The sequence below is a fragment of the Neophocaena asiaeorientalis genome, unplaced genomic scaffold (genome assembly GCF_003031525.2).
Source record: "Neophocaena asiaeorientalis asiaeorientalis breed wild unplaced genomic scaffold, Neophocaena_asiaeorientalis_V1.1 scaffold601, whole genome shotgun sequence".
Classification (NCBI taxonomy): Eukaryota; Metazoa; Chordata; class Mammalia; order Artiodactyla; family Phocoenidae; genus Neophocaena; species Neophocaena asiaeorientalis.
The window spans coordinates 150,205-168,371 of record NW_020174793.1 but is presented as its reverse complement, the minus strand read 5'-3'; the positions used below and the strand labels follow the sequence as shown (position 1 = coordinate 168,371).

At 39.0% G+C, this 18,167-nt stretch overlaps 1 protein-coding gene across 1 annotated transcript in view; it reads right to left on the bottom strand.

The window, feature by feature from the left end:
* Positions 1-16,012, bottom strand: part of TMEM123 (transmembrane protein 123) — a 71,770-nt gene extending 55,758 nt beyond the window's left edge. Inside the window, exons 1-2 of the mRNA XM_024760354.1 lie at positions 15,730-16,012; positions 11,513-11,569 (exon numbers count right to left, since the gene is read on the bottom strand). Coding sequence (XP_024616122.1) covers positions 11,513-11,569; positions 15,730-15,829 — 157 coding nt within the window. The 5' untranslated portion in view covers positions 15,830-16,012. The remainder of the gene's footprint in view (positions 1-11,512; positions 11,570-15,729) is intronic.
* Positions 16,013-18,167: the final 2,155 nt, after the last annotated feature.

Here is an 18,167-nt window from a genome sequence, read left to right as displayed (position 1 = left end):
TGGGTTACCAAGCCAAAGGCAATTGTGTATGGATAGAACGTTAAGGAAGATCAACTGCTTTGAATCTGGTTTTGTAAAATTATGCCCAAGAAAAGCGCTTCAGACTGGACAGTGATACCCTTAACCTCTGAGATTCCCCTTTTGGGGAAAGCACTGATGCTAACTGATTGAGGAAAAGGCTGTATCCTGAATGATACTGAGCTGTTGTTCTGAGACCTAGTGTCCATTCTAGACCATGTTACATCTCCTTGTATCCTTGCCCAAACCCCTTTTATGAAAAATAATCTGGACATGTGCCTTTCTTGCACCATGAAGAATAAACCCATCCATCCACAGACCCTAAATTATAAGTCCCTGACTGTACATGAAATGGGGGAAATTATTTTCTCCATAAGCTTATAAATCATCAAACAAGTCCTTGCACAAAGGAATGTCAAAAGTATGTCTGTCTTCAAATAATGATTAGAGCATATTAAAAAAACAGAACTGTTACATATAATTCGGTGGTACAGTTAGAAAGTAACCTTAATTCCTGTTTCTTTGACCTCCAGTATCTACCTTACTCTATAAACAAACAAAAAAAAATCCAGCTACGATAATGGATAAGAATGGGGCATGGACCAGTCTTGTCTGAAAAACATATATAATGGTTCTTTGATAAGGTAAATCAGCAACTACAAAATATGTACTTGGTTCCACAGTTCAGTTCAACCAACATGTGTGCATACCTACTATATGTACCAGGCATAGTGTTAGGTGCCAGGATGAATAAATCATAGATACCACTCATAGAACTTAGACAGAGACCAAAAAAACAAACAAAATAGAGAAAAATTGGATTTGTTGAATCCAATGTGATAAGTCCTACAAAAGTGATAGGCACCGATGCTGTAGTATTGCTGGCTGTCCCCACTTTTCCCAACAGCACATTCCTGGAATACACATCATACAGGATTCCCCAAAGACGTTGTTCTCCTTTTGGGATTGGTGCCAAATAAACTGTGCTAAATTGCATCCAATAAATTGGCAAATGGTACGTCCAAAAGACAACCTTTCAACGATTAGAAGTGTGTTACTACAAAAGAGAAAATAGAGGATATAAAAGGAATAAAACAGTTATGGAAAATGTTACAGAATGAACAAAACATTTTAATAATATTTATTATTATTATAATAATAATATTATATTTATATTATCTGGTCTCTTCAGAAAAATATTTTGAGGCAATGCTTTTTTTCCTTCAGAATAAATTTCCCTGTGCTAGAAGGAGTATTTGAAATCATCTCACTGACTCTGAAGCTGTTCTCAAAGTACTGAATTGATCTTTAATGATCATTCAGCAAGAAAAATAACTTAGTATGATCAGATTGTCATAATTAATCTAAATATAATTGTTAAAAGCAAGTAAATAGATGTACACAGAATACAAAGTTTTTGGGTAAACTTTTAAAATAGTTTCCCCAAATCTTTTGGTAATCTGGAACCTTAAAGTTTTGCTAAGTTCAGTTAAATATTGAGTTAAGTTAAATTCATTGAATACCTGAATCATTTCCAAATAAGATACAACACTGAAACACTAAATACTGAACCCAGGTTTATCCACTTTGGGCTTTCTTTTATAGAGTCACTAAAGATATTAAGTTCTCTTACTAAACACGTTTTGTGCCATGCTATAAAACTGTACTATGAGAAAGCATATGTTTCTAGAAATTATGAAATATATTCATAAACTGACCAATCTAAAGAATGCTGGCCTAACAGTTCACAGTTCTTTTTCTTACTTTCACTAGAAATTAAGGTTACTTAGTGTTAAGAATGTTAATGCTTCAACATAATTAAAGCTACTAGAAATAATAAGGGAAACATCTCCATATGCAAGAAAACTAGGATGTGCGTTTTTGGTAAAAGAAGGTATGAGAGATGTGTTTTTGTTGAGAGAAAAGAAAGTAATTTGTCCTGAAGTGAGGCTTGTTATTTCAGAAAGGGAAAGAGGAAAAAACACAGAACAAAATCTGAAGGGATATTAACAAAGTTGTAGGAGGTTTGTGGAAAGAGAATCTTGGGAAAGAAGTATTATGTGTGATCAAGCTGGATAAGATTGAACAACTTTGTTCTAAGGGTTTAAAAAAATAACCTTTAATATCAATAGTGTACTTATGTAAAACTGGAACTTAATTTTATTTCATCTACTAAAAGAACAAAGTTTGCTTGGACTATTGATCTGCTCCTGATAAGATTCTGTGAAAGGTTTATTCTTATCTTTTAAGTAACCTGCCTAGAAAGCAAAGATTTTGTGTTTTATCAAAATTATTTCCTGTGCTTCATGTTATCTTAATCAGGTCTTTGATTACTTGGGAAAACAGAGTCTTCTCAATTTTAAAAGAACTAAGTTTTGCTCAGAACTATGTAAACTTTTTAGATAATAAAGTATTGCTTTATAATAATCTGTGATTTCATTTAGTCAAGTGTCCAAAACCTTTTGATAATTTTGACAAACTTCCCCAAAATCAAATTCTAAATAATGTCTTTTTGATCTGAAAGTAACCCTGGGCATTTCCAGAGCTCCTACAACATCTCAAAAGATTTGTTCTCTCTCTTTACAAAGAGATATTAAACTAATTAGGCTTATTTGGTATGTTAAATTACATGGGAAGCATTGTCAAATAAACGATAATAAACCTTTTTAAGTTATACTGCATGGGTGAATGTTATAACATAAATGTTCTAGAAATTGTATAAAATTCTGATACATCCTGGTATGATGTTATCAGTCATAATTCTAGTTAGCATCCTAAAATGTGTGTCACAAAGATAACCATACTTTAGTAGAGCAATCTTTTCATAGTGCACTCCTGGGAGATGAAGGCCTCAAACAACACACACTGCAGCCTGGAGATTTTATCTATTGGAAAAGACATCTCTAGAAAGACTCCTTTCAACCCCACTAGAAAGGCCTCTATCAGGTACTGTTAACCAACCCTTGTGTTGCCAAACTTCAAAAAAATAGACTCTTGGATTTAACACATCACATCTCAAGAAAGCATCAAACACTAACTGGACCGGTACACCAACTGGTGACCTGAAAATAAAGATTTATAGGAATTGAAGCAGATGACACCTGAAGGAGACAGCTCTTCCAAGATGACTGAACCAGGCCTGTACAGGTATACACCTTTTTCTCCCCTTCTTTCTTGAAAAGACAATTCTCTTATCTGCATTTCCCAATGTACTGCAAAAGGGGAAACCTCTCTGACTGCTGGATCTGTCACTAGATACTTCAACCTGTTCATGATGTTGGAGATCCATCGTTTTTACCTGTAACTGATTTCTCATTAGTCCCAAATGCCACTGTCAATTATACCTACAAGCCTACAGGTGTTACCTATTTGGTTAGGCTGTTACATGCAGGTGTTCCCATGCCTTGTTTCAATCTTTCTCCAACCATAACAATACTAGTTCAATAAAAAACCTCCACCAACTGTATGACCTTAACTCTCCCACACCCTTTTCCTTATTAAAATACCATCTGTCTTCCTACACCCAAGGGAAATACAAGCAGGCAAACTTCTCTTTGCAAGGCTTTTAGAATAAACTCCTTTAGGCTAGGATAGTACCTTACAGAATGTCATCCCAATTCCTCTGACCCTTGGCTTGAAAAGGTCAATCAGGAAATTCTAGCTAATGAAGAACCAGACCTTAGACGGGAGTTCTCTGCTCCACCTGGTTTTATCTTTTTCTGCAGTGGATGACATTTCTCATGGGTATATGAATGTTTAGATAGATGGTGAACTGGAGGCCAATGCTTATTGTGACATTTAACTGTCAACATTTGTAACAAATCAGAAGCCTCCCATTTGTTCTCCCCATTAAACCTCCATGGCTGCCTTAAACAGGAACTTCCAGGAAGCACACATGACTCTGGGTTTGCCTCCACAGGGAGAGCCCTTCTCCCATGAGCTGGGGTAAGAACCAGGGAATGCATACTCAAAAATCTTTCCCTAACATCAGAAGAGCTATAGCCAACTCCACAGCCAAGGCAGTAGCTGCCTAACAATAATTAGATGACTCGTTGGCTAAGGCAGTTTTGGACAATCATACAGCCTTTGTTTATCTACTTGCTGAGCAAGGAGGCATTTGTACAATAGCAAATACCCTCTGTCACATATGGATTAATGTCTCTGGGAAGACAGAAATTCAACTGTACAAGATCAGGGAGCAAGTGTACTGGTTACAAGGAATTTCACCTGACTCTCTCCAGGGTCCTTTGATTTGTTCAGCTGGCTACCTTTGGGTCTAGGGTTATGGTTTAGAATCATCAAATAACTTGGATTTGTCCTGTTACTTTTGTTTTGCATAATTATTTTTCAACTTTGTACTGGTTGCCTGTCAAATCTCTGCAGAGGTTTTGCATCAAATAGAGAAAATGCTAACTCAATACTCTGAGATGATCTCCAAATGCTATGACCTTGATAAGATATAAACTTTAGATGAGAAGCGTCTGAGAGTTCTCCCTCCTACCTTTCCCTGTTACTCAAATGTAGCTTCAACAGTTTCCAATTTGTGCATTTTCCCTCCAACGTGGGATATGACAACCAGGAAAGGACCTTCCTCAAACCAAGGAACAGAATCACCAAAACCTGACTCTTGATCAGTGATGCTTCTGAGGAAAGATACTAATCAACAGGGGGAAATGTGAAAGTAAATAAAGGAACTCTTACTTAAAAATGGAGTTGAGAATCCCTGAAGGGAGAGCTCTCATACACTACCTCTTACGGCCAGCTGCAGACCCAGCAGGAAGAAGCTTACTTTACATGCCGCAGAAGAAGGAAGAAAGATTTTCTCCTTGCCCAGCAACAGCCCAGCCCATGAGAAACTACCACATTCAGCCAATGAGAAGCTATTACCCTGCACACCTGCTCTGCTCCAGCGAACTTCTGTTTGAAGCAGGCCCCCCCTAACTTCCTCCCTTCCTCTATAAAAGCATGCTTCTTTCCTTTGTTCTCCAGACTTGCCTATGATTCACCGTATTTTGCTTGTCCTGAATTACAATTAGTCTGCTGTTCCCAAATGAACTCATTTTGCTGGTAAAATAACTGGCTATTTAGTTTTTAAGGTTGACACACCATACACAAAAATAAATTCAAAATGGTAAAGACTTGAACAAAAGACCTGAAACCATAAAACTACTACAACAAAACATAGGTGGTAAGCTCCTTGACAGTGATGTTGGCATGGTAATGACTTTTTTTTTTTTTTTTGCGGTACGCGGGCCTCTCACTGTTGTGGCCTCTCCCATTGTGGAGCACAGGCTCCAGACGTGCAGGCTCAGCGGCCATGGCTCACGGGCCTAGCCGCTCCGCGGCATGTGGGATCCTCCCAGACCGGGGCACGAACCCGTGTCCCCTGCATCGGCAGGTGGACTCTCAACCACTGCGCCACCAGGGAAGCCCGGTAATGACTTTTTTTGAATCTGACGCCAAAAGCAACAAAAGCAAAAATAAAGAAATGGGACTGCATCAAACTAAAAAGCTTCTGCATAGCAAAGGAAACCATCAGCAAAATGAAAAGGCAACCTATTGAACGGGAGGAAATATTTGCAAATGATATATCCAATAAGGGGTTAATGTCCAAAATACATAAAGAGCTCATACAACTCAACATCAAAAAACAATCAAATCAAAAATTGGCAGAAGATCTAAATAAACATTTTCTCAAGGAAGACATAAAGATGGCCTACAGGTACATGGAAAGATACTCTACTTCATTAATCATCAGGGAAATGCAAGTCAAAACCATAATGAGATATTGCATCATACCTGTTAGAACGGCTATTATCAAAAAGATGAGAAATAACTACTGTTGTGAAGGATATAGACAAAAGGGAACCCTTATGCACTGTTGGTGGCAACATAAATTGATGCAACCACTATGGAAAACAGTATGGAGATTCCTCAAAAAATTAAAAATAGAACTATCGTATGATTCAGTTACCACTTCTCGGTATTTATCTGACGTAAACAGAAACAATAACTCAAATAGATATGCAAACCCCCATGTTCATTTCGCATTACTTACAATAGCCAAGATATGAAACAATCTAAGTGTCTATCGATAGGTGAATGGATAAAGAAATTGTGGTATATACACACAATGGATTATTATTCAGCCATATAAAAGAAGGAAAATCTTGCCATTTGTGACAAATATGGATGGACTGTGAGGGTATTATGCTAAGTGAAATAAGTCAGACAGAGAAAGACAAATACTGTATAATATCGCTTATATGTGGAATTCAAAAAATAAACAAAACAAGCCCATAGATACAGAGAACAAATCAGTGGCTGCCAGAGGCTGAGGATGGGGGCATGAGAGTAAAGAGTGAACTGTGCTTTATTTTTAGTCTGTTTAAATAAGTTGAATTTTTAAAAATGAGAAAAAAAGTCCAATAGGAAAAGACACCGAACAACTGAGTAAAGTATTTAAAAACAAAAAACCATTCCCACAACTGCCCAATAATAATCACAAGTACATTTAGGGTAATCTATCTAGTCATTTTTTTCCAATTGAAAATTTTTCTGTAGAATTACTGTAACTAGAATAAAAGTATATTCTGACTATGTACAGCAGAAATAATAAAAAGCAAGCCCAGAGGCAACTGAGAATATGAACTACATGGAGCATTAGGAAACCTACAGAATATGAACTACATGGAGCATTAGGAAACCAACTGAGAATATGAACTACATGGAGCATTAGGAAACCTACAGAATATGAACTACATGGAGCATTAGGAAACCAACTGAGAATATGAACTACATGGAGCATTAGGAAACCTACAACAATAAAAATCCATGACAAATACAAGAAGAAGATTTTTACACTCTTCGTCAACATATATGTACCTAAAATAGGAGCACTGAAATACGTGAAACAAATACTAACAGACATAAAGGGCATGACAAATACAAGAAGAAGATTTTTACATCTTCGTCAACATATATGTACCTAAAATAGGAGCACTGAAATACGTGAAACAAATACTAACAGACATAAAGGGAGAAACAGATGGAAATACAATAATAGTAGATTTTAACACCCTACTCACATCAATGGACACATCTTCTAGACAGAAAATCAATAAGGCAACAAAGATCCAAAGGATACAATAGAACGGTTAGACTTAATTGATATTTTCAGGACATTACATCCAAAAAACCCAGAATACACATTGTTTTCAAGTTCACATGGAACATTCTCTAGGATTGACCACATACTAGAGCACAGAACAAACGTCAACAAATTAAGGGTATAGAAATTATTTCAAGCATCTTCTCTGACCACAACAACATGAAACTAGAAATCAACCACAAGAAAAGATATATGAAAAAAAAAAAAAAACGATTACATGGAAACTAAACAAAATGCTACTAAGAAACCAATGGGTCAATGTGGAAATCAAAAAGGAAATTAAAAAATAGTTTAAGACAAGTGACAATGAAAACACAACCATACAGAATCTATGGGATGCAGCAAAAGCAGTTCTTAAGAGGGAAGTTCATAGCGATACAGGCCTTCCTCAAGAAACAAGAAAAATATCTCAAAAAATAACCTAACCTATCACCTAAAAGAAGCAAAAAAAAGAAGAACAAACAAAACCTAAAGTCAGCAGAAGGAAGGAAATAATAAAGCTCAGAGAGGAAATAAATAAAGTTGAGGTAAAAAAAATAGAAAAAAATCAATAAAACCAGGACCTAGAAGAAAAGACAGCACCCAAATAAAATAAGAAATGAAAAAGGATAAATATCAACTGATACCACAGACATGCAAAAAACCATGAGAATACTATGAACAATTATATGACAACAAATTTGACAAACTAGAAGAAACAGACAACTTTCTAGAAGCATACAGCCCACCACAAATGAATCAAAAAGAAATAGATAATTTGAACAAAGCAACCACTAGAAGTGAAATAGAACCTGTAATAAAAAAAAGAACTCCCTACAAACAAAAGTCCAGGACCAGATGGCTTCACAGGCGAATTCTACCAAACATACATAGAAGAAATTTTACTGATCCTTCTCAAACTCTTCCAAAAGACTGTTGAGGCAACATTACCAAAGACATTCTACGAAGCCAGCATCACGCTGATACTAAAACCAGACAAAGATACCACTAAAAAAGAAAAGTACAGGCCAATATCTTTGATGAACGTAGATGCAAAAGTTCTCAACAAAATACTAGCAAACTGAATCCAACAACACATAAAAAAGATCATATACTGTGACCAAGTGGGATACATCCTAGGTTCACAAGGAAGGTTCAACACACGGAAATCTATCAATGTGATACACCACATCAACAAAAGAAAATACAAAAACCACATGATAATCTCACTAGACACAGAAAAAGCATTTGACAAAATTCAACATTCATTCATGATAAAAACTCTACCAAAATGGGTATAGAGGGAACATATCTCAATATAATAAAAGCCACTTTTGACAAACCCACAACCAATATAATACTTAATGGTGAAAAGCTGAAAGCCCAGCTAAATTCTTGAACAAGACAAGGATGCCCACTCTCACCACTTCTATTCAAAACAATACTAAAAGTTCTAGCCACAGCAATCAGACAAGAAAAAGAAATAAAAGGTATCCAAATTGGAAGGGAAAAGGTAAAATTGTCACTATATACAGATGACATGATACTATATATAGAAAACCCTGATGACGCCACACAAAAACTATTGGAACTGATAAATAAATTCAATAAGGTAGCAGGATACAAGATTAACATACAGAAATCACTTGCATTTCTTTACACTAACAATGAAATAGCAGAAAGGGAATGTAAAAAAAATTACTTTTTAAAATCACACCAAAAAAAACCCCCAAAACTTAGGAATAAACCTGACTAAGGAGCTGAAAGACCTATATGCTGAGAACTATAAAACATTAATAAAGGAAAGTAAAGATGATTCAAAGAAATGGAAAGATATCCCATGCTCTACTACCCAAAGCAATCTACAGATTTAATGCGATCCCTATCAAATTACCCATGACATTTTTCACAGAATTAGAATAAATAATCTTAAAATTTATACAGAACATAAAAGACCCAGAATTGCCAAAGCAATCCTGAGAAAAAAGAACAAAGCAGGAGGTACAACCCTCCCAGACAATACTACAAGGGTACAGTAATCAAAACAGCATGGTATTGGCACAAAAACAGACATAGGGATCAACGGAACAAAACAGAGAGCCCAGAAATAAATCCACACCCTTACAGTCAATTAATCTTCAACAAAGGAGGCAAGAATATAAAATGGGAGAAAGTCTTTTCAGCAAGTGTTGCTGGGAAAGTTGGACAGCTACATGTAAATCAATGAAGTTAAAACACATCCTCACGCCATGCACAAAAGTAAACTCAAAATGGCTTAAAGACTTAGATATAAGACATGACACCATAAAACTCCTAGAAGAGATCATAGGCAAAACATTTCTGACATAAATCATACCAATGTTTTCTTAGGTTAGTCTCCCAAGGCAATAGAAATAAAAACAAAAATTAAAAAATGGGACCAAATCAAATTTACAAGCTTTTTCACTGCAAAGGAAAAAGAAGAAAAAAACAAGAAAAAGAAAAACAAACATAAAACATAAAAAAAAGAAAAAAACAATATATAGAACAGGAGAAAATATTTGCAAAAGATGCGACCGACAACGGCTTAATTTCCAAAATATACAAACAGCTCACAAAACCCAACAACAAAAAAGCAGATGACCCAGTTGAAGACCTAAAGAGGCATTTCTCCAAAGAAGACATACACATGGACAATAGTACATGAAAAGATGCTCAACATCTCTAATTATTAGAAAAATGCAAATCAAAACTACAATGAGGTACCACCTCACACCAGTCAGAATGGCCATCATTAAACAGTCTATAAATAACAAATTCTAGAGAGGGTGTGGAGAAAAGGGAACCCTCCTACACTGTTGGTAGGAATGTAAGTTGGTGCAGCCACTATGGAAAACTGTATGGAGGTTCCTCAGAAAACTAAAAATAGAATTACCATGTGATCCAGCAATCCCACTCCTGGGCATATATCTGGACAAAAGTATAATTCAAAAAGACACATGCATCCCTATGTTCATAGCAGATGCAAACTATTACATACAGAATGGATAAGCAACAAGGCCCTACTATATAGTACAGGGAACTATATTCAATATTCTGGAATCAACCATAATGGAAAAGAATATAAAAAAGAATGTATATATATGTATAACTGAATCACTCTGCTGTACAGCAGAAATTCACAGAACATTGTAAATCAACTATATTTCACTAAAAAAATTAATTAATAAAAAACTCCATGACATTGCACAACAATGTGAATGTACTTAATGCCACTGGGCTGTACACTTAAAAATGGCTAACATTGTGAATTTTACGTTATGTGTATTTTTCTACAATGAAATAAAACAAAAAACAAACAAAAACTCCAAGAAGTAAGGGCTTGGTCCATTTTGTAATATGTCCTTACATTAGAGGCACTCAATAAATATTTGTTGAATAAAAGTAGAGAAAATGGGTCCAGTGATAGGATTTGTGTACCTTTTTCTAGTTTCTGCCTCTGTCAACTCTTAATAACAAGGACAGTAAGAAGATAAACTAAATACTGCTTACAAGAAACATGCCTTGATGGTTCACTATTTATAACATTAGCCTGGTTCCTATCTTTCCATGCTAATGAACTCAGAAAATCAAGAAAGAAATCCATTTGTCCCAAACTAAAAGCACAAGAAAAGTGCTTGAGCATCTTTTTGGGACTTCCCTGGTGGTCCAGTGGTTAAGAATCCGCCTTCCAATGCAGGGAACGCGGGTTCGATCCCTGGCTGGGGAACTAGGATCCCACATGCTGTGGGGCAACCCATGTGCTGCAACCAGACAGGAGCCCGTGAGGTGCAATGAAGACCCAGTGCAGCCAAAAAACAAAAACAAACAAACAAAAAGGACCTCGTCTATTGTTTCAATAGGGAAGCAAGAGGGTGGGTTGAAATCTAACTGATGGGTGAAATATAAGTAGGGTCTCCCTGGAGTCCACCAAGGCAAATTAAGGCTACTGTGGCTGACCAGCTTAGCGTGACTTGTTCTACCGGCAAGATCAGCAGACTTACATATTCATAGTTCATATCTATAGGCAGAGTGCAAAACGTCATACCTAAAAATGTGCTTCAGAACTCAGTAATAAATTCCAGTATGCTTTTAGTTTCAGAATTTATTCACATGTTTGCTAAACTGAGAAAGACTATTAATCCAGTGAACTATCATTTACTGATGTCCACTAAGGGCAGCCCTTGATGGTAGGCTTTAGGGATTCACGAATGAACAAATCATGGTTAAGACAGGTCAGTGTACCAGCTTACATGTACTTGACTAGCTGATATTACTTTATGTATCCTAGACAGATAATCTGTTTCTGGACCTTTTTAAACTCACCTATTGGGTTATCATTGGAGTCTTCCACAGACATAGGATTCTTCTTACCTGGAGATCCTATAAAAACAAAGAAATATCCTGTGATGAAAGGACATTTAATATTTAACTAAGAACACTGGCAATATGTTTCTTTCTGTCTCTGGGGTGGTGGTGGTGTGGGGGAAGGGTAGATTATTCCACAGGAAGTTCTACTTTTGCCACTGTTGCTATGAAATATACCTTGAAACTGTCAGTAAATCCGGGACTGTATTATTGGATTTTTCAAGATAGAAAACATATGGCTAATGTAACACTTATATAGTACTTACTATGTGCCAGTCAATGATACAATAGTTTGCCAGAGTTCATTCACCCACATGAGGACACAGTGGTTGGTGAGGAATTTTTGCTACTGACAACTCTGCTCTTCTGAGTAGAGTGGACCATCCTGGGAGGGGCCCTTACTATTAATGGGTGCTCCTAGGTCTTGTACCACCAACATGCCTAACTGCATACAATGGAGAGAAGATGAAGTGGGTTAGGGTTTTCATTTAAAATTGCAAGCCTTCTCAGTATAATTCTTTGAATTTTTAGCTAGTACCTTAAATTTTGGAAAAAGTTTGGAAGAATTCTATGCCCCAGTTAAGCAACTTTTCAGAGTGGGTTATTCATCTTTGGTCTTTGTATAATGGAAGATTAACACATATACTACATGGGAGGCAAGTAAGTTTATTATTGTGTACTTTTCACAAAGATAGTTTTCCCCTACCCAAAAACCCTTCAAAGTACAAAGAAAGTAAGCAATGACAACTTTGAAGGAGCTATCTTTACTGTGCGTTTCTTCCTCTTGCTGGAACCATAATCCATTTATCACAAAAGGATATAGTGTGAAGATTAAACTTGAAAAAGATCAAGGTCAGTAGACTGTACAGATGTATTTAGCAGCAGGTAGCAAATAACTGCCAACATTATTAAGGGCTTACTACATGCCAGGCCTCATGGGGAGCATGTAACTTGCATTAGCTCATCTAACCCTCCCAACAATTCTGTGACAGGAACACTGTTGTGCAGTGACAGAACTGAGACCCAGAGGAGGCCACCCAGCCAGTAAGTGGCAGAGTCTGGATTTGGACCAGTCTGTTTGATTCCAAAGCCTGTACTTGTGAATGCCAAAACGGAACCGTTGATTTTCTGCTATAAACCTGCTTCTGCCCCAGTGTTCCCAGTTATCGCATTACCAGTTGTTCAATCCTAAAACCAAGAGGTCATCTTTTGATTCTTCCTTCTTCCTCACTCCACCATGCAATCCATTAGCAAATGATTTCAGTTCTACCCCCCAAAAAGATCTAGACTCTATCTACTTATCTCCATTACCACGTGCCTTCATCTTTTGCCTAGACTGCTACGAGAGCCTCCGGTTTTTGTCTACCTACTGTTGTCACTCTTATGAGGGATGATTTCCTGGCAACCCTTTTTTTTTTTTGCATGAGGAAGAAGGCAGAAGCAGCGTTCTTTCTAAGCTCTTTCTAGCTTTAGGACCTTTTCTCCTCTTTTCAAAAAATACTTATGAAGTACCTACTATGGGCAGGCACTGTTTCTGTGTCCTAAGAGATAAAGAATGTCATGGACAATCTAAGAACAAGGAGGCTGATGCTTTACCTGACAAAATGACCAAGTATTAAAATAGAATATTGCACTAAATAGAAGAAAAGAAAGTTAAGTTCATGAAGTGGCATAGGCTCATTAAAGATTAATTTCATATCCTAATTGGCTACCCATTATGGTGGCTTTTGAAGCCTGAGAATCACTTTAGAAAGTCCCTGTTATTTGGATTCCCCCTGAAGGCTAAGAACACTTTAACTAGGGCTTGCCTATGGTTTGATAGATGTAATCTAGAGAGTCGGAAATGGCCATCTCTTAGCAACCTATTTGAACTCTTTAATGCAGCATTTCTGGAGCCACCTTAATCCTTGGACTTTTCCATTTAAGGGTCAATAAAGTCCTTCCTTTCCCCTAAGGCTGTTTAAGGTGGGTTTCTGTCACTTGCCAACAAAAGTCCTGATTAATAGCCTCCCCCACCCTTATGTCTTTCATTGCACTACCACAATCTATCCTGTCTGCTGGCTTGCTAACTTGTTCTTAGTATCCCTCCTCCTTCAACTGAAGATATTTATGAAACTATGCAGCAGACTGTGAAGGATATTTTAAAAGAAGAATTTCAATATTGTTTTTATCTTCTCCCACAATATTCTGGGCAATGTCAGTATTGTGGATAAAAGTATTATCTACTTGAAGAGCCAACATCACCTACTGTAGCTTAGTGGCAAAATGGTTAATTGAGAGTTTAGATTCTGGCCTCTGAAATCAAACATGTATTAGTTGTTTCACTTTGAATAAATTAGGTAACTTCTAAGCCTCAGTTTCCTCATTTATAAAATGGGGATAATACTGCGAGGATCCAATGGGAGGAAGTATGGACCTCAATTAGCATAGTGTGAGGAGCACAGGAAAAGTGTCTAGTAAAAATTAGCTATATAAGCTCTAGTATGACAAAAATCACTGTACTTCATAATGACACTTTATACAGATTACACATTACTTGCTCTTTTGAGACAGCCTCTACAGAACCTTCCTTTACTCTAGTTTCAAGGGGAGCTTATAGTCTGCAGAAATGGATTCCAGCTCACATTGGTTATACTAGCTCATGAAATCAAGGCTTTTATATAGTAGAGCATTCCAAGTTTTCCAAATAGCATTAACGTCTAGTGAGACATCAAGTAACACACAGAACAAACAGTGAGTATTAAAACAGGGCAAAAAAAATCTGTTATGAGGGCAAAAGAAAAGCAAGCACACTCAGTTTCTCTACTCAGTAATTCTTTAGAGAAACAATAAGCAGGTATACTTTCACAAAGTAACAAATAAAAAAATGGAAAGCAACTCACATAAATATTGGCATAAAATTAGCAGCAAAATATACTGTTTAATTCCAGATAGTTCACTTTTACAATAAAATACCTCATAATATTGAAACTATGACGGACATGATTTTACTGATCATTCTTTCCTGAAATGATCTCAAAATTAGCTCTACAAAGCCAGTCTGTCACATGTGCAATTCAGCAAACAAAAAAATTCAGCAAAACAAACAAAAACTGTTATTGTCTAAGTCATCCAGGTTATTCTGGCAAAAGCAGGTGTTGTGCCTGAACCCTCTGGTTTTGCAAACTGCTGGATAAAACTAATGTAATATACAGTGGATAGAATTTAAAACCAGGAAAAACTTGGGTCATTTAAGCTAACTTTTTCTAGTTTACTGACTATTAATCAGTGACCTGACCTCTATAAGAGCTGACAAAGAGAAAACAGAATTTACACAGCAAATCAGTTTTCAGGACTTTATCCAAAAAGTCCCCAAAGGGCCAAGGGCCTAAAGGGACACCTCCACTTCCCCCAGAAGAGAAATGTCAAAATCATTTTGTTATGATTTTACTGACGACGTCGTGGGCTCCTAACAATAGTGCAGCTGTGATCGTAAGGCTGCACAGCTGATATGCGCCTCGGCCCGCCTCGGTCGGTGTTTACGGTACACGAGGGGCCGGTAGCGCCCATCCACAGAAGCACAAGCATCACCTGCGCCCGGGAGCGCTGTCCGCACCCCAAAAGCTCCCAACCAGCTACACTAGCCCCAAAGCGTCTGGGGTCCTTAAGACTATAAATAATTGGTTTGATATTACACAATTAGGCGATGAAATGCCGGAAAACGCCTAAAGGTTCCGCAACTAACTGGTAGACATGTTTGCTCAGGAATCGGTAGACATATTTTTCAATCCATCTAATCGTTTACAAAAGGAAGGCTTAGATAATCTCTAACCTCCCAGGAAAACATTAACTTCGGGGAAAGACTGTAACAACTGAGTTGAACCCCTGCTGAAGGCCCATCCTTCGGTAACTCAACAGGTTATACGCACTCCTCCAGGCCTGCGTCCGCTGCTTGCAGAAAAACTGAGGGGAAGGACTGGACCATTTCTTAAGCAGGCGGCCTTGGGGCAGGTGGGGGACTGGCCCAAGTCTCAGTTTTCCCTCTGATGGGGCCATCAGGTCACCTCCAGGACTGCCCCGTGCGTTCGGCCTAAGACTTGCAGAACTTTCTGCACAACCAGATCCAACTTGGAAACTCCCGATGGGCAGCGCGACTCCTCCCGGAGCCGGGGCTGGCGACCCCCGCAGCCACTTACCCTCCGGGTCTGTGCTGTCGGCGATGATCTTCAGCAGCGCTACCCCCACCACGACCCCCAGGGCCAGCACAGCCAAGATACCTCGCGAGCCGAGTCCCATTGTTCCGAGGCAGGACTCAGAGGCCGCGTGGATTCCCGAGGAGGTGGCGGCTGCGCTGGTTAGAGCTGTGCTTTGGCGCACCCGAGCCCGCCCCGCGTCCCCTTCCGCCGCGCACGCCTCACCTCCCACCGCCTGCCCCCCAAAGACCAAATAGGGCGCGGGAGCCTGGCCTGGAGAGGGCGTTGCGTGCCTGCCCCGGCGGCGGGACGGGGCGGGGCTGAGGCGGCGGGGCGGGGCCGACACGCGGGGGCGGGGTTTGCGATTCGAAGCACCCGGACCCTCCTAGCAGCTTCCCCGTGTGACGCGCGCATGCGAGCCTCGGAATGCTCGAGCAGTTTTCTTTTTTTTCCGGAAAGGGCAGTTTTGTTTTTTTGGATAGAAGCGAGTACCTCTGCCTCTCCAGGTACCGCGTACGCCGGGCTTTGCTGGGCCCGGAAGGAAGTCTTTGAAGAGTAGTTTTCAGGTGAGGCACGGAGGCTGCGTGCGGCTCAGAGTGAGAGGGAGCAGTCGCCGGCGAGGACAGCATAAAGGGAGGTACAGGAAAGAGGGTGTTTTTCCTCCGAGTGACCCAGCCTAAGATGGGGCGGGGGTGAGGGGCTCGACAAATTCATTAAGTGCATACGTAAAACATCCATGATCTCTATACCCCAAATAACACCTCATCCTCTTCCACAGGTTCCCTGCTTCTCTGGCTAGCTAACGTGCCTAAAGAGATTATCCGAGTGGACGCGGGGGGATGGTGGCGGGGGGATTTGGAAGAATTGGTAGCTGTTCATAGGCAAGTATAGCCAGCAAGGCCGAGGCTGCACACGTCTAACCTAGTCCCTTTTCTCCTTGGTGTCTGCTGTCCCAGTTCAGATGGATTAACCTGCTTTGAATAGTTTTTGGCTAAGTTCCTCTTCAGCCCTTGGAGCCAATTCTACTCACCTGTCTTGACTTGCACTGCTCCTACAGATTGCATTTTGTTTTTGCTAAGAAACTCCGAAGTGACCTGTAGCAACCCGTGGCTGATGCAGGAGAACGACAAAGATTGAGTCCTCATCTGGGTTGGAAACCTTCAGTTGAAAAGGATCCAGGGCACTTAAAATCCTGGTGAATCCACCCCCCTTCCCAACACTCTAAATGTTGCAGATCTAAATGTTGTTGATACTCTTGGTACCTGACCCAGATTCATGACATAAGGACCACGATATCATAGTTGTATTCCCAAAAATATGTTATGAGAGATAGTACTTTCTGACCTCAGGTAAGGCTATCAGTACAGACATGATTAATCATAGGGATTAATTGGGGCAGTCTGTCCTAAATTTGCAGACTCCCATCTGTTGTTTCAACCAAACTTGCAAATACTCATTGGCATCCACCATGGGCAAAAAGCAAGCACTGCACATTTAGCTTTTGGTTACTCCATTTGATTGGGGAATCTGGTTTAAGAATAAATTGTTCTGGTGACTGCCTATACCTTTGTTCAAGCATTTCACAATCCAGGCTCAACCTGTCTTTCCAACCTTGGTTCAGCTACCAGTGAACAAGGGTGCTCTCTGGTTATTTGGCATTTGAAAGGAGTAGCAGCAGAGGTGACTGACTTTGTTGGCAGCACTGGCAGCAACAGCAGTTTCTCAGTGGTTGCAAGATTGAGTTTCCGATGCAGAAGTGGCATGGGTGGGGAACTGCAATGGAGACAGTTTCCTCACTGGACTAGTTCTGCAGTGATTTTGTGCATTATTCCTGGAGGCCTAGCGTCTGCCATGATTCTCTTTACCCTCCAGTAATTCTGAGAGCCACCCAATATCTTCAACATGCTCCTTTTATGCTATATCATCAAGAGTTAGCTCTTCTTTCTCAAAACTAAGAATCCTGACTTTATACGGTTCATTATGTCTTTTCCCCCTAGTAGGCTACAATTTCCATTGGTAAATTGGTAATAGCTGGTAAGGCATCTTTAAGCAGATGCTTTACCAGCTATTTACTGAGTGCTTACTGTGTGATGGGCAGTGTCCTAATAGAGCTTACAATATAGTGGCAAGACAGATACATTGACAGTTATAGTCTAGTATCTGAAACAGAGTGTGATTAGAGGCTATGATGTAGTCATGGAAAAGCACACATTGGATCCAGGGTCTGTATCTTTATATTTGTACTTGACGGTGTAACACACTTCCTGTCACATAGAAGTCATAGAAGGCATTCAGTTTCTATTCGTGGAATGAATTTTAGGTGTAGATAAAGCAGCAAAACTCTGGTAATCTTCTCCCTCAATTATGTCCTTTTTAAAAATCCATCCTGTATTTCCCGTATGTCTGTATCTTTGGCTTAAGGTCACCTAAGGGTGCATCAG